The following is a 24,649-nucleotide window of genomic DNA, read 5'->3' on the forward strand; positions in this document are numbered from 1 at the left end:
AAGTGGCTGTTACTTACTTACTCAGGTTTTATATTTTCTGGTTTGGGGAACTCAACGCCAGATGTGGTCAAATGTTTACTGTCTCTGTGCTTGGAAAGGTGTATGCTAGACAGTCGCTTGATAGCAATCGTACTTGCTTTCCTTCCTTCCCTTTTCCCAGCCAAAGAGTCATCTTTTTTCTTATTCTGTAAATATATAAGTACAGCCCTTTACACACCACACCAATTATATATTAAGGAAGAGATTTTGAAATTATGGATTTTTTTGTATTTCAACAATGCCTACAGGTCCCAATCAGTAATTATACAGTGTTATACAGTCACATAAATAAAAGGTAGTCCCTTGCTTATGATCTAGCTATATAAACATGAGATGACACATGGATGCACCAGGACAGGGTAAGAACAGTGATTAAGGTGATAAATAATGGATGCAGCTTACCAGCAGCAAGCAGTTACATGGAGGATAATAGAACTAAAGAAAAACAGGATATTTCAAATTCAGTGCATCTTCATTCTATCTCAAAGCACACATCCCCTATGAGAGTAAATGGATGCAATGCTGCTAAGTGTAATTGCTTTTCATCCATTCATATCAGTTAGGCCCTTGTGTAAATTTATTGGAATCACTGAATAATATTTTCATTCGTATTCCATATATCGCATTATCTATAAACTAAAGCTTTCAAAAGTGCTCAAGTTACTTCAAATGACATTTTCAAAAGCTCTTAAGTTGCTCCAGTATTTTTCTGGAAGTGTTGCCTTATGACTTATTTAGTTATGGACTGATCGCATTAACTATTACAGCAGTTGAATTTTGTCTGTATTGATACTCTGTGCCATATGGCTAGGCTTCATTTATTGTACTTTTAATTGCAAATACATTTCATTTTAACACACATCCTACAGTAAAATGAGTATCATTTCCATGTTAGGGTTGGCTGACTAACATGTTGGTTTTTACATTTCTTACATTTACATGCATTTCTGATTCACGCATCCTCTTCTCTGAAAATGTCCTTGTTGCAGTTGCTTTACTCAGCATCTGAACGGCCTCCTTTCTGATTTGCTGATCTGACAGTACTGGTCTGAAGGATACTTGAATCAAGCATTTCTGGGATTGAAAGAGCACATACATGGGAGACATTAGAATGCAAGTTAACAACACCTAGGGACAGAGCAGGAATGAAAAGTACCAAGGGGCTTTTCCCATGGAGCTCAACAGGAGCTGTGAGAGTTTGTTCCTTAATAACTTAGACCCTTTAGAACCAAGTCAAGGGAATCTAAGGGAAAAGGCCACAGTGCTACAAAGCTTTTAAAATACCCTAAGTCTTCTACACTGAAATGCTCTTCAGCTGAACATATCATTGTGACAATACTGGTTAAAAGCCATCCTGGGGACTTGTCCAATGAAGTAATGTGACTCCCATCTGTATGTTTGTAGATTCAAGGCCTAGATTCCCATTAAAAAAATATTCCTTCAAGCTCAGTCACAAGAATGTGTTAGCTCCATGACTAGTAAATAGTATGGCTAGGTACAGACATTCAAAAAGTCTGAGGTGGAAACCATCCAAGTTACACAATTTTCTGTAAGCAGTGTAGTTTAGGTCAGTAGTGAACAGAACACACATTCACGCTTAGGCGGAGGAGGCAAATCTTAGACTGGGTTCCACCATGTTTAAAGGGTGTGCTGAACTGTTCTACATATAGACCAGTTTTGTGTGCCAAACATCTGTTGTCTTATGAGTATAGACCGGTTTCTGATCACTTATACCTGTAAATGTAATATCCGTACCTGGCTTTTGTGCTTCTGTTACAAATAAAAGTTTGCAAGGACAGAGATGATCAAAGGATTTTATTCTTCTTATTCAAATACTTGACATGCTAAGAGTAAATTTACCTTCCCTGGCAACACGGTCCCAACAGATGGTATGACTGTCACAGGAGAACTTTCTGGCACATGAAATTCAAAGGAAGTAGGTCCAACAGGGGCAGTTTGCCCTTTGCCAATTCTTGGGACAGCATGAGTAAAGCGGTTAAGGCTGACATGTGAATTTATCACATACAGTGTTGCTGTAGATACATCATTTAAAGCTGTTGCAGCAAACTGAACTAAGGAATGAGACAACTCGAGAGGTGGGTGGACTCCAACTGCTTTGCATGACAGCTTGAATTGTCTAAAAATAAACACACCATAAATTGTCTCAGCATAAACATAGCTTTTTAAACAGCCTAGAAACCTAGGAAACTGATCCTGCTGTCCTAGTCAAGAAGGAATCTCAGTGGCTGCAATGGGAATTTTACCTAAGGATGGTAGGATGAGGCAAATATGGTTTCTGTTTATTAAAATGTACAGTTTCCTAGAGAGGACCTAGGTGAATGGTCTCTTTGAGCTTCTGCATATATGTCCAGTGAGGTCACATCTGACAGTGACATCAATTGCATAGATATGGACTATCTTTAGAAGAAATCTATATGTTGCCAAAGTAATGCTTCAGTAATTCCACCAATAAAATGTTTCAGGTGAAGAAAATAAGAAGCAACCTTACAGTTCAGGAAATATGACCACATTGGATTCTGGGTGGGACAGGAGGAGAGAAACCAAAATGCCAAGGCAAATAGCCTCTCCCATGCATGCTGGGACTTAATCAGAATATAACCTTGCATCACACTAACATTTCTACACTAGCTACTATTCTATTAACATACCTGTTAATTTCTGTCTTGCAGATTAGCTCAAAGCTGTAGTCTTTTGCTTTCTTGGCTTTAAAGAATATGTCCAAGTTCAGACTTTCAAGGGGCAAGAGAGTCCCAAATCCATCATTAGGCTGAACTTCAACAAACTTCCGAAGGGCAAAAAATAAAAGCTAGTTTTATTAAAATGTATTGAAAACTTGAGGTGCACTGGTACATAGGTCGCATATCAGATCAGCACCGATATAAGGAAAATGTACTGTATTGGCAATCGGCTTTTTTTCGCTGATGTGGCCAATAATGTGGCTGATAAATGCCCCGTGAATGCAGGCAGCAAGGAGCACAGTGTGGCAGTGTGGAGAGCTGCCGGGTCCAGTTGGTAAGTCTGTTGTAGTGGAAAGTGTGGGGGGAGGGAAACATCCTAAAATCAGAAAAACAGGACCTCTCTCCCAGCCAGCATTATTCATGAATGGAAAAAAATTCCTTCCTACATATGACCAGCAAAAATCCTAAAGTGCTGTATTACCACAAACCTTCCACAATACAAAAAGTACTCTCTCTATCCCAACCTGGGGACCACGTCTCACACCCTGCTCATTAAGCCAGAGATCCGGCCCTTTCATAAACTCATCTGGTTTAATCTCAAAGCAATTCAAGTTGTTTGCCCACATTATTTTATTTGGAAGACCATTTCAAAATTTTATTCCTCTGTGAGCTACAAATTTTCTTATTTTTAATCTAAAGTTACCCATGAGTTTATAACAATTTGATCTTGTGGTAGTGTTGTTCATTAGCTTAAAAATGCAATTCTCTTTCCTTAATACTAAACCCCAGTACAAAATTGTGACCTCCAGAAAGCAGTACTGTAGGGTCCAGTGATGTTTGTCATTCAGGAAACCCCTAATGAATTTGTACAGTTTGATAACTGGATATATCTGGAAGTTAAGGAAAATTTGAGTTACCCAGGTATAACAGAGGCCAGTTTGTCCTGCAGAATTTTTAATGCTGCCGGTGATGCATGAACCTGAAATAACCTAACTGGACTCTAAGTCCTGTTTGTCTGCAGGACTGAGAGATAGAAAACACTGCAATTTGTAAATTGAACTTATCCTGAGGTGGATCAAGCAAGTGCGATGGGGAACTTCCACTCCCTTTCATTGCTGGTTCATCACAGAGCTCCAGTCCTGGTTGCCAGACACGTTGAACTTGCTAAATGTCCGCAGTGAGCTTTCCACTACTGCTGCACCCTGTTTGCTGGCCTGGATCTACTACTGAACATCCATAAGTGATTTGGAGTCACCTAGGCACAATAATCACTTGAACTACACTTTTTAAATTAAGTATGTAGACAAAGCTGAGGTGGTTTGTGATCTTGTATGTGAATGGTGCTGTCTCTTGCCTTCCATGTTCCATGAAGACCTTAGTGAAGGAACAGGGATATCTCACTCTGCTACTGCAGTAACTATTTTGGGTTCTCTTCTTGCTGAACAAAAAAAAAATCCCTGAGGTCATTTCTAAAGCTTTTCTTCCAGTTCCACTGAAATCATTTTAACCTGGGCCATACTTTAACAGGCTTTTACAACTGAAAGTGAAGTCTTAAATTTGGCAATAAAGATTTGCCTACAGCCACTACTTGGAATCATCCCCTGAGGACTAAGTCCCTGCAGATGCCTTTTGATGCCAGAGTGTGGTTTTCTGTTCTAAAAACTGATGATACTAACCTATTTTATCTAGGAGATGGTGTCAGGTGTGGGGGGAGAGGAAGAGTGAAACTTTTATGGAAATATATTATTTGGAGTGGGCTTACTGTTCTTATATTACTTTTGCAAGTGCTTAGTGGTACACTAAGATTGAATTTACATATGCAAATTAGAATACTTATCTGATCCTTACAGTTTTTAGGTTGCTGGTAGGGGCATAACCATGACAATCAGTCACAATTCATTCTATGAAGGTCTCACAAGAATTAAGTGAATTTTAAACACAAAAAGTAAGTGTGGGTAGTTACCACACCTCAGGAAGATCCACAAATCCGAACTCTTGTGGCAGGATGGATTTGTTTGTTAGAGTGATGGATGTCTGAAGAGTTTCATAGATAGTGCAATATCCAAAATTCACTTCAGCAGGACTGATTTCTAAATCAGAGGTGGTAACAATTGCATGGACAGTAAATGTAGCTGGTTTAATCTGAAACAAGTGCAAGAACATTGGTAAGTATTACAGCTGAAATACCAAGTAAGAATTAAAGTCTATGATTTAAATGACATGATTCTTATAAAACACAGTTAAGTGAGGATGTTCTATTCTATTCCTCAATTGCATTTGTTTTAATTAATGTGTTTATTTTGAACTTCAGCTTAATACTGTGTTTTACTGTGTAAAATATTCCTCTTTCGATACATGATATGATAAGCTTGCTGTACAACAGTTTATACTGTCAGAATAAAACTTTGTACTGTAATACCTGAGAGTAGTCTGTAATATAGGGAGCCCCAAGGAATAACTGAGCACCTTTAATAGGATTTGAAATTCCAGAGCTTACATTTTAAAGATGCTTGTTAGGACTTCAGCCAGTTCAGCAATTTATTGTACCATTTTGAATACCTTTTAGTGAGTAAGACTCATTAGAACATGAAAGGAGCTAATGTAGATTTAGTATCTCCAAGAGCAACTTCACTGAAGTCAGCTGTATTGTATCTATGATGGTGGCATAAATTTGGCCCCAAAATATATCATGGTCGTTGCTAGAACACAGATCTATGTTTTGGATTGCTGAAGAATAGGTCTGCCACTCCTTACTTAGGAGTGGTAGCTGAGTCCACATGTACTCTTGTCTGGTATTCAACAAGATTGCTCTGTGACTCAGGATTCATACCTTGTCACTTATCCCACTGCTTTGATTTCAGGACAGCTCAGAGTAAGTTGGTGTAAGGATATCACCATCTGAAGCAGCACAAAATGACTGCTGTTTCAACACTGCTATTCTGGATGCTTGGCTTGTGGAAATCTTGTTAAAATTTGTATCTTCTACTACTTTCAGTACAAATTATCACTAACCTTATCAGCAACTGATATTGTCATCGGGACTTCCAGAACCCTTGTCTCTTTATCAAAATATCCTCCTGCATCTTCTGGAAGAGAGCGTCTAAAATAGAAAAATGCATTTGTTTTTCTTGAGGCCAAGAAAATTGTTACCGAGATAATATGAAACAGTAAAGCTTCAGTGGCTGTGCTCTGAATCAAATATAAGATGAATGTATTCGTTAAGATCTAAAAGGTACTTTTATTGAGGCTCCAGTCTAAGCAAGTATGTGAACGCAAATGGTCCTATTCATGTCTTTGTTTAAGTGCTTTACTGGATTCAGGTCTAAAGAAAATCTTTGTATGTAGGTCCTAGGGAAGAAGGTAGAGGAAAAACACAAGCGAGAAACATAAGTCACCTAGGGGAATTACGTTATAGCCAAGAGACAGGAAATGTAGTTTTGTTAGAGAAGCTGTTCGTTGTAAATTTCCTTCCCAATGACCGTACTTTCAAGTAACCATCACTATGCAAGTGAGCACTGTCTATAGCAGTGGTTTCCAACCTTTGGGTCATGACCCCATTTGGGGCTGCAATGATAAAATATGGGGTCACTCAGTCCCAGGGAGGGAGGCATGGGGAGCACATAAACCCCAGATTTGTGCGTGGGGTGGGGGTGGATGCAGGCTGCCAGCTGCAGGCTCAGGGCTCCCCAGCCTGCAGCCCTCCCCACAAACAAGGCTTCTGTGGCAAAATGGGGTGGAAAGGCTCGGTGCCAGTGCAGGGAGCCCTGTGCCAGCCGTGCTGCCATGGTGAGGTGTCCCCTGCCTTCCCAGCAGCAGTAGGGGGTACAACCCCATACTGCCACTGCTGCTGCTGCTGGGTGGGCAGGGGACACCATGCCAGGGTGACACCACTGACATGGAGCTCCCAGCAGCAACACTGAGCCTCCCCGTCCTCCTGTGCTGGGTCCCGCCTGCTGGGCCATGGAGGCCCCTGTGGGGAGGGCAGCAGGATGGGGAGTTCTGAGCCCACAATGGGCAGCCTACATCCCCCCCTCCCCCCCCACCAGAGCCAGAGGGGTAAGTAGCAGCTGGGGTAGTAGGATGAGGCAGTGGGGGAGCGGCAACAGTGGCTGGGAGGGGGAGCAGGCAATGGGGAGGGAGCAGAGGCTGTGGCAGGAGAAGCAGGTGTCTGGGAGGTAGCAGTCTTAGCAGGGGGTGACGGTAGGGAAGTATTTGGGGGCAGGTGCTAGGGGGTAAAGGGCTTCTTTTTTTTTTTTAAGGGCTGGGAGCTGGGACAGACAGGGCAGCTATGGGGGTTCTGGGGGAGTGGGAAGAGTCGAGGGCTCCTGGCTCTGCCAGCGTGGGCTTTGGTTTTCAAAGAGCCAGGAGCTGGGACAGGCAGGGCAGACACTGAGAGTGGGCGGGGGATGGGGCTTGTGTGATTCAGAGATTCAGCTGATTCGGTAGCAGCCAAATCTCCAAATCAGATTTGTCTGACTCAATTCAGGATAATGATTCGAATCACCGAATGGAATCACTGACCCCCAAATCAGCCGAATCCGAAGCGAATACTAGCTGCTTTGCACAGGCCTAGTAATTAAATAGTGTTTCAGGGATCTTTCTGCATAAAGTAATTATGCATTTACCCAAGAAATAGATATGGGAAAAATGAGAATAATAAGCATAATGATACATTTTTTTACAAATGCAAGGACTAGAGCTCCCAGTACCCAAATTCTCAAAGCTCTGCAGTATCTGGAAGTAGGTATAAGTGTGTTGGAATGGGAGCAATTTATTCCTACAAATGAGAAATATAGGAGGTAGCCTGGACTAGTAACACCTATTTTAATTATTACATTAGAATTAAAAAGGTAGACATGGAAACAGTCTAGTCTGCTATGTGCAATAAATTCATACTAAATGACGAATTGGACATTTAAGTGTTTTCTGCTTGTGTGACCACAGAAGCCAATTTTGCAGCAGGATTGCATTTACAGGCATTTTAGAAAAATATTACCAATATTGCACTCTTATTTTTACTAGTAAAATATTTAAGGCTATAAATAGGACTTAAAACCTGCTTTGTAATCAGTATATAAGCCTCCTGCACCCCATGCAATCATGAGCAAACCAACTTAGGCAATCTGTTCCTTTTGACATTGACATTAATTAATTACCAGCTCCTCTGAGTCAGTATCAATGGGATCACAACACAAGGGAAAGACATAAATAAAGACCGGCTGCAGAACTAGAGCAAGCTTGAAGACCAACAGCATCTGTCTGATTACATACCAGATTTGTCATTTACAGGGAATATGTGGGTTTTAGTTAATGAAGCCTCTTGCTATCATAAGCTCAGAGCTTCAAGCCAAGTTATTACAAAAGCTCTAGCATTTTTAGATCTATACATCTATTTATAGTACTTCAGCATCAGAGTGAATAGTTTCCCATTCTTATGTTTCCACAGTGCTACTATTCCTGCTACCAGCTTTCTAGATAAGTTTTCCACAATTGCCACTGTTTGTAGAACAGTGAAGCAAAAAGATGTTTTTCAAAGAAATATTTCAGTCGTTATTGACCATTGTTTAAGTTACATATTTTCTCTGTGTCATTTTAAAGACAACATTGTTTCAGTTTCTCCCTTCTAAATGTTATGCCATCGTGCATTTTAATCCTTGCCAGTTCAGGACTGCTCTCAACAATGCACGCTCTCCTGTTATATCCAATCTACTCTCAAAAAACCAATGAACTTTCATTGCTCTCTGGGCCTGACCACTACATAGAGGAAAATCTTCCCAGTATTCAGCAACATTTCTCTTTGTTTCACTATATTATCTCTGTGTGCCATAGTACATAATTGCCCTTGATATTTACATTCTTTAATGATTTCCAGCCTTCTTGCTCTCTCCTCATTCCTTAAAATAATCACTACTTACATACCATGGCTGAAGCCATGTCTTTATTGCAAGCAGGACTACAGTTACAATACAGGTTCTCTGATTAAGTACTGGGATATGCACTGAAGACATGGAGGTCTTTCCAAGACCTTAGAGTCACCCTGCCTGCTTATGGAAAGCAAATTACAAGCAGCTCTTATTTCTTTTACCATAAGCTAAATGCTAACCTCCACCAACAGTGTTGCTGGACAGGTACAGACATAGCAGCAGCAGCACTAGTGAAATGATCCTATTAAAAAACAAAGCTAAGCCACTGCCAAAGATAGCGTTCCAGAAGCCTTGTGAAGCCTTGTCAGGAAACTGAAATATCCCACTCAGAAAGTTAAATGTAATTTTATATTTTAAAATAACAGTTAATGAACAAGTGAAATGATCATCGTAGAAAATGTTGATCTCAATTAGGGTAGTAAATATTTTCCTTTATCTTATACTGGCTCGAATTTTCAAATCTGAAATGTTGAGGTAGAAATTGTGTTACTGGGGAGTTGAGGAATAAAATACCTCTGCAAACAGAAAGTCTTCCCCAGATTCCTGCAATATTCTCCTTTTGCATTCCAAAAACTATCCAAGGGGGTAGCTCTTGCCTAAGACCTACAATTTCTAGTAAAGAACACCTTAAACTTTTAAAAGAAAATCTCATTAGATCAGTTTCTACTGAATTTGGTATCTTTGATACATTTACATTTTAATATAGACAGACCTAAAATGTATGCTTTGTCTCCAAAACTTTCATAATAGACAGATCTATTTTATTTTTTTATGTAAAGTTGTGTCCAAGTCACAATTAGACTGCCAGTGTCTGTAGAATCTGTTCCAGAGGTAGAGACACCAAGTAGTTGGAATACTTGAGAATTCTGCCAGGCAGCAGATTAAAGATCCAAGTTTCAAACATGCTGAAGCTGTGATTTTATTGCAAGCAGATATACAGATACAATATAGGCTAGCTGACTAAGTACTGGGATATGCACTGCAAACATGGAGAGCTTCCCATGCCCTAATTAGAGTCATCCTGTCTGTATGCTTAACATTCATACTGTATGGTTTTCAAGCTTTATTTTTAATGGCCATTCTTTCTTCCCAGGAAGCTGAATTTGTAATACTGAGTCAATGAAGCATTTATATAAATGTATCACTAGCTCAGCATTATACATCAGGCTTCTACTAAAAAAAAACCCCTTTTTTAATACTGATTTGTATGACAAAGTAGCCTGGTTCTTATTTCATGAATCAGAACTGTCTTCATTTTGTCAAATCAAATTTTTTCAAGCCGTCTCATTTTTCAAATGAAGATTAACGTTTTTAATTCAAACAGTGCTTTTATCCACTCAGTCAGTAATGGTGTTTCACAACATCTGAGTTTAGGCCATAATAATGGCAAACTGTCACTGTAATCTGATAGATTCTAGTTTGTAGGAAGAACTGCATCCATTATTTTCCTTGGATGTCATGTTATTAAGAGCTTTGGTTACTAACCTGGAATCTTCATTTTAGAAACTGAGTATCTGATTTTGAGAGCTCCTGAGTATATGTGTGTAAAAATTTGAACATATGGAAATAGGCAGGGCCATACAAAATCAACAGGAAATACAGGTGCATGGCACCAATGGAAATTGGCCAAAGTCATTAATGCTCTCTTAAATCTGAAATAACTGCAGTGAAGCTGTTGGCTTTATACTTGCATCACAACCTAACCATGCAATCACACCAAAAGGAACAGACAATGACTTATCTAATAGGGGTGTGCAAAGTGGGCCCTATTCAGTTCGACCCAAATCAGGGACAGTGATTCAATGAGTTGATTCGGATCACTGTCCCCTATTCGATTTGCCCAAATCTGAATCTGAAGATTCGATGTTGATTCGGAGAATCAGAGATTCAGACACAGACACAGCTTGAAATGTTTTTTCTACATACCTTGAGGTAGCAGGCACAGCTCGTAAACACCCTGATACTGGGGTGCATGGAGCATCCCGCAGGAGTGCAGAGAGGGCCCCTCCACGTGCTTGGTGGCAAACCCAGAAGTGGACTGGAAGTACTTCTGGCCCACTTCGGGGTCTGACGGGGAGCGTGCAGGCCCTCCCCCAACCCCTGGCTCAGTGATTGGCCACAGGGGGACCCCAGGTGCCCCCCACCAGACCCAGTCACCGAGCAAGGGGGCATGGGGGAGCTCCCCAGTGCGCTCCCCGGCAGACCCAGAAGTAGATTGGAAGTGCTTCTACTCCATTTCCAGGTTTGATGCCAAGTGCGCTGGGAAGGTCCCCTGTGCTTCTGTGGGATGCTCCATGTGCCCCAGTACCACAGCATTCACAAGCCCCTGTAGAAAAAACAGTTAAAGCTGTGTCTATGTCTGAGTCTCTGAATCTTTCCAAATCTCTCCGAATCAATTTGGAGGGTTCCGATTCGATTCGGAGAGATTAAAGGGTCCTCTGATTCAATTCAGATTCGGAGATTCAGCCACCAAATCGGGCCAAATCTCCACCAAATTGAATCAGGGACTGAACCTTCACACAGCCCTATTATCTAACTCTATTTAAAAATAATGATTATTGCCTTAGTTGGAGCACAGCCAGGAAAAGACCAAATCACAAAACTAGCCTAACTGGATCTTCTAGTTTAGGTAACTGGACTATTCTATATGAATGTATTCTTATTATAACATGATGGGATAAAGCTTTTGATACCTTTAATAAAAAAAAACCTAGCACCTTTCCATTTTAAATCTGCAAAATTCAGCCTGAAACTAGAGATAAATGTAGTACTGTATAACCTCTCAAGGAAAAGATGCATGGCACAGGAGATACACAGCAGCAAATGTGGCTGTTCTTCATCTGTGTCATAATACAGGGTCACTTGTTCAAGGCTGACCTAATTAATGTTGTGTGAACTAAGCACACTATACAGATAGCTTAATACCTTGTCAACTGTGTGACTATGCTGTGCCACTTATTCTTGTGCAAGACTGGCTTCCATTGTAGTAAAAAAAGGGCCATCAGCATTGCAAATGCTAAGGTTTTCACACTGTTGTGGTCACAGCAGGGAAAGCATTACCACATAGGAAAGTGATCCAAGTTAATTTCCTCTTGACATTTCATAAATATAAAGGAGGAGGAGGGAAGAGGAGAGAGAAATGGGCCAAGTTCAGAATACACATGCAACTGCAGTGAAATCAAAGTGTAAAGTCCAGCTCCCTGCAGTCAGTGGACATAAGACTGTTTCAGGGCACTAAGGTGCCCTGCTCCTAGAAGTGCAGGAACTGCCTGGGGAGAGCCCAAAGAGCCAGGCAGGTGGCCATGGCAACCTGCTAAGGAGGCAGTTAGTCTGCACCTGCACCTGGTCAGCTGGCAGGAAGAGGCAGGCCTGTCTTATATATAAACTCCGGGGCAGAGGCTAGGAGGGGAGTTCCCTGCCAGCAGCCAAGGGGGAAGAAGGTCTCCCAGAGCAAGCAAAGGGGAGAGGCCTGTCTGCAGGGGCAGCTTCTGATACTGTTGAGGGATGGAGCACTCCCAGAGTGGCTCGAATGATGTTATAGCCAGGTGGATTCAATTTATGTTATAGCCTTGGGGCTTGCAGATTGATTTTTGTTTACAGGACCGGTGGTTTGGGTGAGGCTATTAGGGGAAGGAGGAGGCCTCATTGGGGGCCCATGGCAGTGTGGGGACCCTGGCGCCAGAGAGGGCACAGCATTTGGGGTGCACAGACCCCGGCGCCAGAGAGGACGCAGCACTTTGCAGGGCTGCGGAGAGCCCAGGTGCCAGTGAGGCACAGAGCAAGACAGGACTGCAGAGAGCCCAGGGAGGACAAGGGGGCCAAATTACAACAAGGCCTAGATCAAACAACGTCGGTACCACCTGCAAGGCTTGGGGCGTGGTAAAGGGGTAGCTTGAACCATGCATAGCCCATGAGGCTAGGGTGCCCCAAAACACCCATTGTGACACCTATTTTGAAGGTGGAGGTCCAGAAACCCATGGGGTCCAGAGAATCAATCAAGACCATGTCCAAGAGGACTTAAAGGCAGCCTCCCTATTAATCATTCCATCAAAGATGTGGCAGGCGGGAATAGACGGTGCCCATCGGGCCAACTTGGCACGGTAAAGGGGCCTTAGGGAGATCACGGCCATCCTTCAGGACCCCATCCCATGACAAAGACAAGGAAAATTTTGGCCTACTCTGACTTTCCACTGTGTGGCTCTTTAAAATAAGGTATTTTATATTAAACAGACAAGAGATTAATATTGCTTATTTACCTGGGCAGGAACTTCAGTTGCACGCTGAAGGATGACTGGGCTTGAATGTAACCTGTTTTCGGAAGCAGCTCCATGTATTTACTCAGTTCTTTACATACTTCAAACTTCAAGCGCAATGCAGTTTTTGCTCTGTAAACAGATCAGAAGGCCCTGAGTACTTCTGTAATGTATCCACTCCAAGTTTAAATATGTTTTTCTCAGTTTTATTCATCTACTATGTTTTGCCTTTTTCCCCTTTTGACTCAGTTGTGTATTTTTAGAGTTATTCTGGGTCCAATTCCAATTTTTAGAGTTATTCTTGGTCCAATTCTATGTCAGACCCTGAACTGTTAAAGAAAACTCGCAGAGTTGTATTGACTCTCAAAGTGCAGTACTTCCAGAATCTTGTGTTCTATTTTTGAGTTTCCCCAGCTGCACTGGAAGTGAAATATTCTGTAGATAGATGTTTAAAAGTGACTTTGAAACAGTGATACATCAGCAGAGCAGACTGAAGATCAAAGCTGATGTGTTACAGAATGCCAACTAGTTATTACACATTAGACCTTTGTTAATCAGCTGCTCCAGGAATTCAAGCCATCTAGCTGAGTTGGTAGTTGGCCACTAAATGGTCTGGGCTGCAGCAGGGAACCCACTCAGATGGAGTAGCCCCACTGTAAGACTGACTCTAAACCTTGTTAGGCCACTGCAATCCCAGAAAGGGCAAGATTAAATAAAATTAACCAAGCATTAACTCTGTCATTAACAGAGGAAAGAAACTGCAGCAATCACCATGGTATCTAGCTATGGTTTCACATGTTGGCAAGTGCAAAATGCCATAATTTATGCTAGGGAAATAAGAGGAATTACCCCAAAAGTGGATGGTGCACAGAAATAAAACAACAAACAGCTATTTGGTGAATTCTGATGGCCTGATTTGTTCAAGTAATCTAAAGAGGCTTTAGAGTTCAGTAGCTGGCACCTAGTAAAATATAAATAGAAAGGAAAAATACTCTAATTGCATTAGAAAGCAAGGAATTTTTTTATACCAGGAACTGCAGTGATAAAAAAAAATCATATCTACAGGGTGTGTTCCATGAACTATGGTGAACTGTGACTAAAAAACAGGAGTTGAAATATCTGTTGTAACTAGGGCCGTCAAATGATTTTTAAAAATTGATCACAATTAGTTGTGCGATTAAAAAAATAGTTGCAGTTAATCACAATTTTAATTGCACAGATAAAAACTCAAAATGATGAGCAGAAAAACTGAAATTATGCAAAATTATGCATGTACTTTGTATGGTTGGGGGGTAAGTGTGGGGTGTGTATGGGATTTTGTAAAGGTGGGGGGGGCTGTGGGTGTGTGTGAGATTCAACACCGACAAGTGCAAGGTGATGCACCTGGGGAGGAACAACCGGCACCATACCTACAGGCTGGGGAACTCCCTTCTCATCAGTGCAGAGGCAGAAAATGATCTTGGAGTCATTACTGATGCCAAAATGAACATGGGCCGGCAGTGTAGGGATGCAGTCAGGAAGGCCAACGATACCTTGTCGTGCATCCACAGATGCATCTCAAGCAGGGCCAAGGAGGTGATCCTCCCCCTCTATGCGGCACTGGTCAGGCCAGTTCTGGTGCCGCACTTCAAAAGGGATGCGAGCAACATGGAGAGGCTCCAAAGGAGGACCACTCGCATAATCAGGGGGCAGCAGGGCAGGCCCTACGAGGAGAGGCTGAGGGGGGATCTAGTGGTCGTTTACAAACTAGTCAGAGGGGACCAGCAGGCACTGGGGGGAGTCCCTGTTCCCCCAAGCACCGCCAGGAGTGACCAGGAATAACGGTCACAAGGTGGCAGAGGGTAGATTCAGACTAGACATCGGGAGGCGCGACTTCACTGTCCGGGTGGCTAGGATCTGGAACCAACTTCCAAGAGAAGTGGTGCTGGCTCCTACCCTGGGGGGTCTTTAAGAGGAGGCTAGATGAACACCTTGCTGGGGTCGTTTGACCCCAGTACTCTTTCCTGCCATGGCAGGGGGTCGGACTAGATGATCTGCTCAGGTCCCTTCTGACCCTATCAACTATGAAACTATGATTTGGAGCCTGGGGATGGGGTTCCTGTATGCCCTGGCAGGATTTGGGGTACTGTGGGTCAGGAGTGAGGGGCAGCAGGGCTGGGGGTGCTGTGGCTTGGGAGTACAAACAGGTACACACAGGCGCACAAAGACACACACACATACTGCCCAGTGGGGAAGTCTGCAGAGGGGAAGGAGCATGCGGGGAGGTAAGAGATGGCGGGGAGCAGACTGAGGTCCCCACTGTGAGGGAGGGAGTGAGGCAGGGGTAGGGGCTTGGTGAATGTGGCCCTGGGGCTTAGGCAAGTTGTGGGACAGAGCCATGGTCCAGGTATGGGGGGAGCGCAGCTCCCACCACTGCGTACACCCCCAGGGGAGGCATGGGGGCATGTGCCCCCCAGATTTGTGCATGGGGTGGAGGTGGGCTGTGTGCTGTGGGCTCAGTGCCCCGCCATGCTGTGCCTCCTGCAGCCGGGCAGGCAGTGGGCGCGTGGCACGGCCAGCGTGTGGCTTCTGGGGCAAATGCAGCATGGCACAGAGAGTTCCCAGCCACAGCCCACCTCTGCCCTGCACACAAATCTGGGGGGCACATACCCCATGACTTGCCCCATTCACCCCAGCTCCTGCCTCAGTCCCTCCCTCACTGTGGGCACCTTGATCTGCACCCCCCACCTTTTCTGTCCCCCATGCTCCTCTCCCCTACAGTGCTCTACATGCCACTGGGGTGTGTTCCTGGCCATGTGCAGGCTTATGGCTGCTCATCTGTGTCTATGTCTGTGCACACCCCTTCCCCCGCACTGCAGCAGCCTGGAGCCTGCGCCTGGGCTGCCCTGCATTTCTCTGCACTGCTACTGCTGCCCTGCTGGGTGGCTCAGAGGCAACAGTGTTGGCACTGGAGCAGAGCCCGGGCATGGGCTCCAAAATCACATGTGTGATTAATGCGTTAAAAAAAATAATGTGAACACCAATTAATGTGTTAATCGTGCGCGTTAACTGCGATTAATTGACAGCCCTATTTGTAACCTATCGTTCATCCCTCCCAAAGAAGGAATTCTGTAGGGCTAAAGGTTATGTTGATGAAAAAGTGATATTGCCCATCATGTTGCTAATCTTTTATCAATATGCACCTGCAGGTGGCACACAGGAAGCTAAGAAAATGTTCTGTTAGGCTAGTGATTTCAAACAAGTACTGCAGCACCCTGGGGTGCCTTACAATTTTTTCAAGGGTGCTGTGAGCACAATGTCAGCACTGTTAGGTGTTGCACACATGATTCATATAATAAACCCAGAGATTTCAAATAGGAATCCATCATTCCTGACTTGTTGAGATTTTGTTCCAAGCTCTTTGCAACAGACAAATTGCCCTATTATTTTTCCATAATGAAAAAAGAGTGAAAACTACGACCTAACACTTTTCAAGGGGTACCTTAAGACAAATGAGGGGTGCCTCAAATATAAAAAGGTTGAAAACCACTGGCTCAGCCATCGTTTTCTGGGGCAATGTATTTCAAATAGAGAGGATAAGTTAGGGCCCCAATTTTCTTATGGTGCTGAAGACAGTCTCCAATGTATTAAGGATGTTTAACTCAGTTGGATTTTGAAGAGGCACAGCATTTGTAGGATTGCTCTCACTGGCTTGGTTATGTTCTGGACTAAGTAACTTGACAGCTCCTTCCTTTAGGAACACCTAAAACTTGGTATTTGCACTGGCAGAGCAAACCAGTTTGATTTGACAGGTTATTCTGCCCCTGCACTTATCTTGTCCCTGGGTGTGGGTTATCTAAACTAAGTAAAATCTCTTACATAACTCATGCTTGTCAAATTTGTAAGCTGAATTTCTGAGATAACAGCTTTCATTTCTTTCCAACTGCAAAAAATCTCAGCGGTGTCTAATTCTGGTAAGAGGTTTAGAATATATGTCTTCTAACAGAAATAGTAAAAAACAACAATCCTATTAGCATGCACTTAAATAGAACCTAAACCAAAGGGATTGTTAAAATAGGAACATTCAGCATGTAGCTGCCAGTAAGTGTGTTAGATAGACAGAAGAAAACCAGTACCTGCAAGTCAATTAACAGAGTGGCTCATATAGCTATTCTCCAGAAAAAAAAGAACTATTGCCTGGGTCTCTAGAATATTAATAAAACCAGAGCACTGAAGATACAAACAGACATTGCTTTTGTTGCAGCATCAGCTGTGTTGGGATGTGACCTAACAAAGCTGATCTGACTGATCAGCAGAAACAGATGTCGCTGGAGCCACTGTCCTACAGGGTAAGGTCCCTCCCTACTGCTCCTGGGGCCCAATCCTGCGGGACAATAGCCCCAGGTGCTGTGCCCTGACATGAGGCATGCTTCTGCAAATGGGGAAAACAAGCCGAAAAAAATATATTCCTGCAAGGGAATTCCCATTGCGTGCAATAAGTGAACAGATGTCCTCCCCTATAAAGCATCACAAACTGTGACTATATTTGGTTGCACAAACATTTTGGGGCACCTAGAGCATGCCAAGGAGCAAAGACATCTGTTCACTTGCACCTTGTGCTAACACCAACATTTGTATGGCATCTGTTTGCACCCTACAAGGTTCCTAAAAGACCTAGCAAGGAAAAACTGGCCTGAAGCTGTCTTCCAGTGCTGACATGCCTCTCAGACTAACTCCAGGTGAAAGTCATAGGAAGAACACCACCAAGACGTATCACAAGAAGGCTCTGGTGTATAAATGAAAGACATTAAACGTTCTGACCTCCCTAAAACTTAGCATGTAAATTTAGAGCTCATGAAATCTGCTGAGTTGCCAGCACTAGCAACTGAAGTTTTCACGTGTGGAATGGGTACAGTACAGACAAGGGCAGTGCAGTTTTCCCCTCACTGCCCAACCAGGGTACCTCGCCTCAAAGGTGCTGGAACTGAAAAATGATGACATAGTTCAGTCAGTAGAGATGACAACTAAGGTAGCTGTGTATTGGTGCATTGTGGCTGCATGTGCATTAAGGACCGAAGGGAGAAGCAATGGCATAACAAGCGGAGTTGGTACCCTGGGCAAACACTGAGAGTAAGCAGTAGGGGGCACTATTGTGAGAGCAGGGGGTGGGGGCAAGGGAAGGGATGGGGAGGGTGCAGCAATCTTACCCCTCCTGAGGACTCCTAAACAGTCCCTGGCTAAGCTGCTGCTACTGCTGCTGCTGCTGCCTCATACACTGCCAACCATGGCTGTTGTTCTAAAGGTGACAGCAGCAGCATCCAGGGACTGTTTTGGAGTTCTTAGCAGGGGTAAACAATGGGGCTGCTGCTACTGCTGGGGCAGGAACTTCACGGGGGCAGAGGGGGAAATTGTGGCATCCCTCATAACATGGTACCCAGGGTGGGTGCCCCTCTTGCCTACCCCTAGTTATGTTACTAAGGAGAAGAGTGGGGGAAAAAAAAACAGCAGAAGATACTACAGAATGAATTAAATTGCAAGTCTGTATATTCAGGGCAGGAGCAAAAAGATTCTGAAGTTCTGATTAGAGTCTAACGATGTTTTATTTAACAAGATTATGAGAGTACCAAGTGATCACTGGGGCTGCTGACAGATGTTCAGTTAAAGGTGTGATGGGATCTGATACCCAATCCCAATAATAGTGCTTTCTGCCATGCCATGTGTATGGCAAGAGGTGTTATAATTTGAATTAGTGATCAGATGCCAACTGCACCCTATTTCCAGGGCAGAGGGAGCCCAGAATCATGATCCTGGGCTTCCTCTGCACTGGCAAGTAGTAAGGCAAGTAAGGCAAGGGCCCAGTGCTCCTGAGGCTGGGAGCACCAGTCATCAGATCGGCTTTCCCAGCCACAGAAGTGCACTGAAGTCCTTTGCTTGAAGGGCTTTGATATGCTCCCTTGACCAAGAGTGCTGATCAGCTGACTGCTGTTCCCAGCCACAGGATCATGCCAGAGCCCTTTAAGGCTCTCATGCACCCCAGGCTGGGTGAACTTTTCAGCTGATTGGCACTGGTCGTATGTTCAATTTAAGCTGCAATGGGAACCAGCCATGAAGTTATTGCAAATATGTTTGTGTATATTTTTATATTTTTTATGTTTTTATGACACCATTAATTGTATGAACAAGTAGTGGGATTACTGCTTAAGACATGATTAACTTAATCATACTTTAAGTGTAACGGCTGCCAAAAGCCTATTATTTAATATCTCTAAATATGATGGTAAGAATTTGGAGAATCTGTCTGTACACAGTTTATGGATTCTGTTCAATACTGGGGATTCTTTCTGTAAATCTGTGTCAAACAGTTAACTCTATTTGATTGCAAAGTTTGTTTTCTTCTCTGCCATCTGCCATCAGTTCCCTCCATATTGAGCTAAAGCCAACCAGAAATCAGTTAAAAATATTATTGCTTTGTCTAGATCTGAACAGTGCTTATACTACAGCAGTGGTGCTCAACCTTTTTGCCTGGTGGGCTGGACTGGAAGTGCCCAGCTCATCCATAAGCTGGATCCAGCTGGTGTTCCCATCCTGGTGCCTGGGCAGGCACAGTGGCACCATTTGGCCACATGAAGGGAGGCAGTGGGCAGGCTGGCCCCAGTGCAGCCCCTCAGGGGAAAAGAGTTTGTCTTGGCCCTGAGGAGAGGAAAGGGGATGTGGCTATCTCTGGGAGCTCCACCAGGCTTGAGAAAATGATGTTTGACATTTTTACTTCTCACTCAAGTGACTTATGATACCATTATTTTGTTAGATTAAAAAACCCCAAACCAATCACAAATGTATTACTGAGTAACTCACCTGCTTTGAATGATGATACAGTCCTGATATAGTCTGTCATACATACAAATCTTTAGATCAACATTTGGATTTGTTACCCAAACTGGCACATCAACAGAAACACCAATGGCAGTAAAGAACAGCTGCATATAAAAAAAAAAATCAACAAAGTTACTTCGTACTGTCACTCAAAATCCTAATAGATCATTATGAAGAGTAGAGTTTATACTGACAACCTACAGTACAGCACTATATCCTATTATTTAATATTTTAACTATTTTATTAGAATAAAGGAGGCAAAACCTTTATATATTATAATTTTTCAGGTTGCTTGCTATTCTAATGAACATCAGCTATACTGGTTTTTGCCTGTCTGCTATCAGGGATTCTGTACCAGAAGCTGTAGAGGAATGTTATGCTGTCCCTGGTAGTTCAACAGTATTTTAGAAAGTGTAAAATCACCAGGCATTTTCACACATGCTCTGGAGGTGGGGGAGTGGCGCTTTAATTAGAGCAGCTCCAAGAGCCACTCTAATTAAAGCACCGCCACATCTTCTGCATCAGTGCCCCTGCGCTTAAAAATGGCATTCAGTGAGCTTTAGTTCAAGTGCCCCCACCAATATTTTTAAGTGCGGAGACACTGATACACAAGACGCAGACTTGATTAATCATGTCTGCTCCAATGCACTGGAATTCCAGCACACTGGAGAAGTCTTGGGGCTGAAGTATAGGTGCCCTCCATGTCTTAAACTGAATTTAGCACTACAATAAAACAGCTCTAGAGACTTCAGTTTTGTTTATCCAATGGACAGTTACAGTAAAGGCACAGAGTACAGGTGTTATCACAGTGACCCCTGCCAGATGATTCAACCCAGACCCCAACAGAGCTCTCAGGGTTGGAAGAAGTCTACCCATAATGTTATGAAGACCTGGACTATCCTGCTATAGCTCGTTTTGTTGAGCAATCCCTTTGCAAACTTCAGGGTACTTTGGGGGACTTTTGAGCTTCCTGCAAAATGCAGATTTTCTGGTAAGCTTCTTAAAGCAGCCTCCAAGCACAGTTTGGGCCAAAACAAAAATGCTAAATTATAATATGCTATAGTGGCAACTAGATTTTTCATTAGCCCCAGTTGTCACTAATCTGTTCCAATGCTAGAGTAGAACTGAGATATCAGAGGAGGTGATTTGTCTGTAAAGAAAGTTGAGAATCACCAGTAAGCATAAGAGCAACAGTAATACTCCATAAATAGAGGGACCATGTAGCCTTCTCAAATCTGTTATCTTCAATTTCACAGTACATCCCTAGGCTTGCTCTTCTTTCTTAGAATAACTACCATACACTTATTTTTTGTAACTTTTCCCATGGTTTTATCCCCACCTCCCAATCCTATGTCGTTCTTATTACATGGAGAAAGATTCCAAGTGTGTAGAATCAGCACAAGAAATACTCACTGGGTTGGAGTTTTGGTTGTCAAATGTAAATACAAATTCTGCCTGAACTTCCCCAGGAATGGCTGGAAGAAAAATAACTTGAAGTTTGACTGAGCTAAAGGGTCCAATTTCACCTTCTGTAACCTAAGGAAGAAAATAAAACAAAAATCCTTTCATTAAAATCTGGTTATTTTACTGTACCTAGCAATAAAATCCTGTAGCATTGGATCAGCAGAATGCTTTTGTAAATGTATTTTCAATGACATAGATATTTCCTTTGTCAAAATGAATGCACTACGCTGACCCAAGAGAAAAGCATTAGCAATAGTTCCTTCCTACAGGAAGCTGAAGGCTTCATCTGAGATGCCACGTGCTTTATTTTCCAGAGGCAGTTCAAAATCTTGCATAATTCTTAGCCACAATGTACGTGGCTGCTTGAGTTTTTCTTCTTTATTCTATGTTCCCATTTTTCCAGCAGCTGAGAAGAATATTGGACATCTCCTGTCATACTCACTCAAATCTGAAACCTTGTCCATCCCTCCACATCACCAAGCACAACCTGTTCTCAATAGCTGTATTGCCACTAGTTGTTGATTCCCTTTATTTCCTGTCTGAACAAATTTCACTTTAACCCCCTTTTCCAACCTTCTAGACTGAAAAAGGCCCTAGCTTTGGGGAAGGCACAAATATTAGTTGGTAAGAATTTTTTCAAATTGCATGAAAATAGTAGTGAATCTGTGAAAGGGGATGGAACAAAATCCCCACGTCTCGTCACAACACACTTTGGTTTAATTATGTATTTTAAAAGATAGAGAAAACAGAAAGCAGCTGATTTCAAGACTGAAAGAATAAAACTGTGTGTAGAATCCTTCCTGACAGAACACCCCTTCCCTTCCATAATAATATGGTTTATTTTAAGTATTGACTGTGATATTCTATGATGAAAGTTGATGGGCCTGTCACGGTTTGTCAGTCATAAACCAACTCCTTCCACTGAAGCTAAGAGAAGTTTTGCTTAAGTAAGGAGTGTAAAATTTGGCCATATTCAGAAATTGGTCTTGCTCAGTAAAATTAAGACTAGCTGAATGCTTGGGCATCTCAACAAATTCATTACCTTGCCCAATATAATTTCAAGTGGTGATTCTTCAGGTAGAGGTTCCAGTGGGCTTTGTATATTTTTTGCTTCCAGATCTGCCTTTGGGATCAGTGCATCTTGACTGAATTGTTCTAAGAGAAAAAAAGAGAGAGTACTACAGGTATATACTGACTGAGAAATATATCACAGCCTGAGTCTATTGGCTTTTGGGGAATACTGCATGCAAATCAGCTCTTACAGGCCTTTAAGTGGGCCTACCATGGCTCTAGAGAGAGATTTTTGTTTGTTTATGAGAATACATGGTCTATGGCTTGTTCTAGTCCAGAGGAAGGTCCATCATCTTGACTGAAGGATCTTCCACTCCTGGAAGCAGTTCAGTACTCCAGTGGAATGTAAATGTGATTGAAACCATGGTAGTACCAATGGAAACTGGGTCCAACCAGAGACCTTGAACTGGGGTCAATCTAAGCGGGAGTACGATGAGCAGAAGAACAGTGAGGTAATGCATTCAAGAGGATCTGTACTGTACAGTGTGCCGCTTAATGTCCACCCAAAGATGAAGCTTTTTCAGTACAGGTACAATAATAAATAGTTTTGCTTCATATGGCATCTTTGCTCCAGAAGGACCCCAAAGTAACTCCATCCATTAGGGCTGTGTGAAAAACGGCACCATTCTGTTTCGCCTTCAGTTTCGATGGTTCGATGGAACAGTGTTTCATATTGAATTTCATTTTGAGTTGAAACAGCTGTTCTGTTCCATCGAAACAGAAAAGCTGTTTCGACTCTCTTTCGAGTTTCAGTGGGGGTGGGAGGCAACCCAGAAGGGCTGCTTCCCAGTCCCCTGAGCTACATTGTGCCCGGGATGGGAGACAGCTCAGCTGTGCTGCTTCCTCACCCCCTGCACTACATTGCAGTTCAACAGAACAGTGTTTTGTATCAAATTTAATTTTGAGTCAAAACAGTTGTTCCATTCTGTCGAAACAGAAAGGCTGTTTTGATGCTATTTTGAGTTTCGCTGGGGATAGGGAGTCAGCCCAGCACCTGCCCCCAGTGTGACGTAGCATGGGGGATGTGGAAGAAGCCCAGCTGGGCTGCCTTCTGCCCGCTGCTGGATCTTATGCTGGGGATAGGAAATTAGCCCAGCTGGACTGACTTCCCATCCCCAGCCTATGGGCAAAACATTTTGACTTTTGAAACATTTTAATCAGCCTTGTTTTGTTTTGAGGCTATTTTGAGGGCCTTTGTTTCATTCCGATTTTGCTTTTTCAACCTCAAAATTAGTTGAAACAGTGTCGGAACAAAATGGTTGGCACCTACCATCTATCTGTGTATATAGTATGAAAGGACTGGGTGTCAGTTACTAATTGGTGATGACATGCTTCACAGCGATTGGAGGAAAGGTAATTTTGATTGACCCTAAAAAATGTAATGGGATTTCTGCATGACATGGAGAGCAGATAAAATCTCAGTTTTTAAGATGTCATCTGAAAGACAACTTGCAGATGCTGTATGGTATAGAGCAGTGGTTCTCAACCTTTTTAGACTCAAGGCACCCTTCTTTAAACTCAAAATATACTTTGGAAAGTATAGGACTTTGTTATTTTTCATTGTCAAAAAGAGGAAAAACTGAGCAATTTCTATGCTGTAAATAACTAAAAGATCCCAATAAGTCAGAATGTTTTGAACACTAAGGATTCCTATTTGAAATCTCAGAATTTATGATGTGAATAATATTTGCACACCAGCAATGCTAACATTGTGTGGCACTCTTGAAAGGATCTCAAGGCACCCCAAGGTGCTGTGACACTTTGAGAATCACTGGTGTGGAGAGAGCACTGTAACTCTAACAAAATATAAGAATTCTAACAAAACCCATCAAGTTCCAAATATAAAATCCAAATATTTTGATTTTAAAAAAATGTGAATCATAGAATCAGAAAATTAGGGCTGGAAGGGACCTCAGGAGGTCATCTAGTCCAACCCCCTGCTCAAAGCAGGACCATCACCGACTAGATCATTCCAGCCAAGGCTTTGTCTAGCTGGGTCTTAAAAATCTCCAAGGATGGAGAGTCCACAACCTCTCTGGGTAGCCTTTCTAGTGCTTTACTACTGTCCTGGTGAGAAAGTTTTTCCTATCACCTTCTTCTCCTCCAAGCACTTAGAAATGGATTACTTGAAGATCCGCTCCATGATTCTTCCAGGGACTGAGGTAAAGCTGACTCGTCTGTAGTTCTCTGGATCCTCCTTCTTTCTTTCTTAAAGATGGGCACTATATTTGCCCTTTTCCAATCATCTGGGACCTCTCCTACCTGCCATGAGTTTTGAAAGATAATGGCCAGCAGCTCTGCAATCACATCAGCCAATTCCATAAGCCTCCTCCAGTGTATCGCATTCAG

At 42.8% G+C, this 24,649-nt stretch overlaps 1 protein-coding gene across 1 annotated transcript in view; it reads right to left on the reverse strand.

Annotated features, from left to right (window-relative positions):
- Positions 1-24,649, reverse strand: part of CFAP74 (cilia and flagella associated protein 74) — a 110,165-nt gene that overhangs the window by 16,272 nt on the left and 69,244 nt on the right. Inside the window, exons 19-28 of the mRNA XM_090024482.1 lie at positions 22,272-22,384; positions 21,179-21,301; positions 19,747-19,868; positions 12,919-13,047; positions 5,751-5,838; positions 4,707-4,880; positions 2,709-2,842; positions 1,900-2,176; positions 973-1,113; positions 22-185 (exon numbers count right to left, since the gene is read on the reverse strand). Coding sequence (XP_089880608.1) covers positions 22-185; positions 973-1,113; positions 1,900-2,176; positions 2,709-2,842; positions 4,707-4,880; positions 5,751-5,838; positions 12,919-13,047; positions 19,747-19,868; positions 21,179-21,301; positions 22,272-22,384 — 1,465 coding nt within the window. The remainder of the gene's footprint in view (positions 1-21; positions 186-972; positions 1,114-1,899; positions 2,177-2,708; positions 2,843-4,706; positions 4,881-5,750; positions 5,839-12,918; positions 13,048-19,746; positions 19,869-21,178; positions 21,302-22,271; positions 22,385-24,649) is intronic.

This window comes from Crocodylus siamensis, chromosome 12 (genome assembly GCF_052110815.1).
Source record: "Crocodylus siamensis isolate JL-2025a chromosome 12, ASM5211081v1, whole genome shotgun sequence".
NCBI classification, from domain to species: Eukaryota; Metazoa; Chordata; order Crocodylia; family Crocodylidae; genus Crocodylus; species Crocodylus siamensis.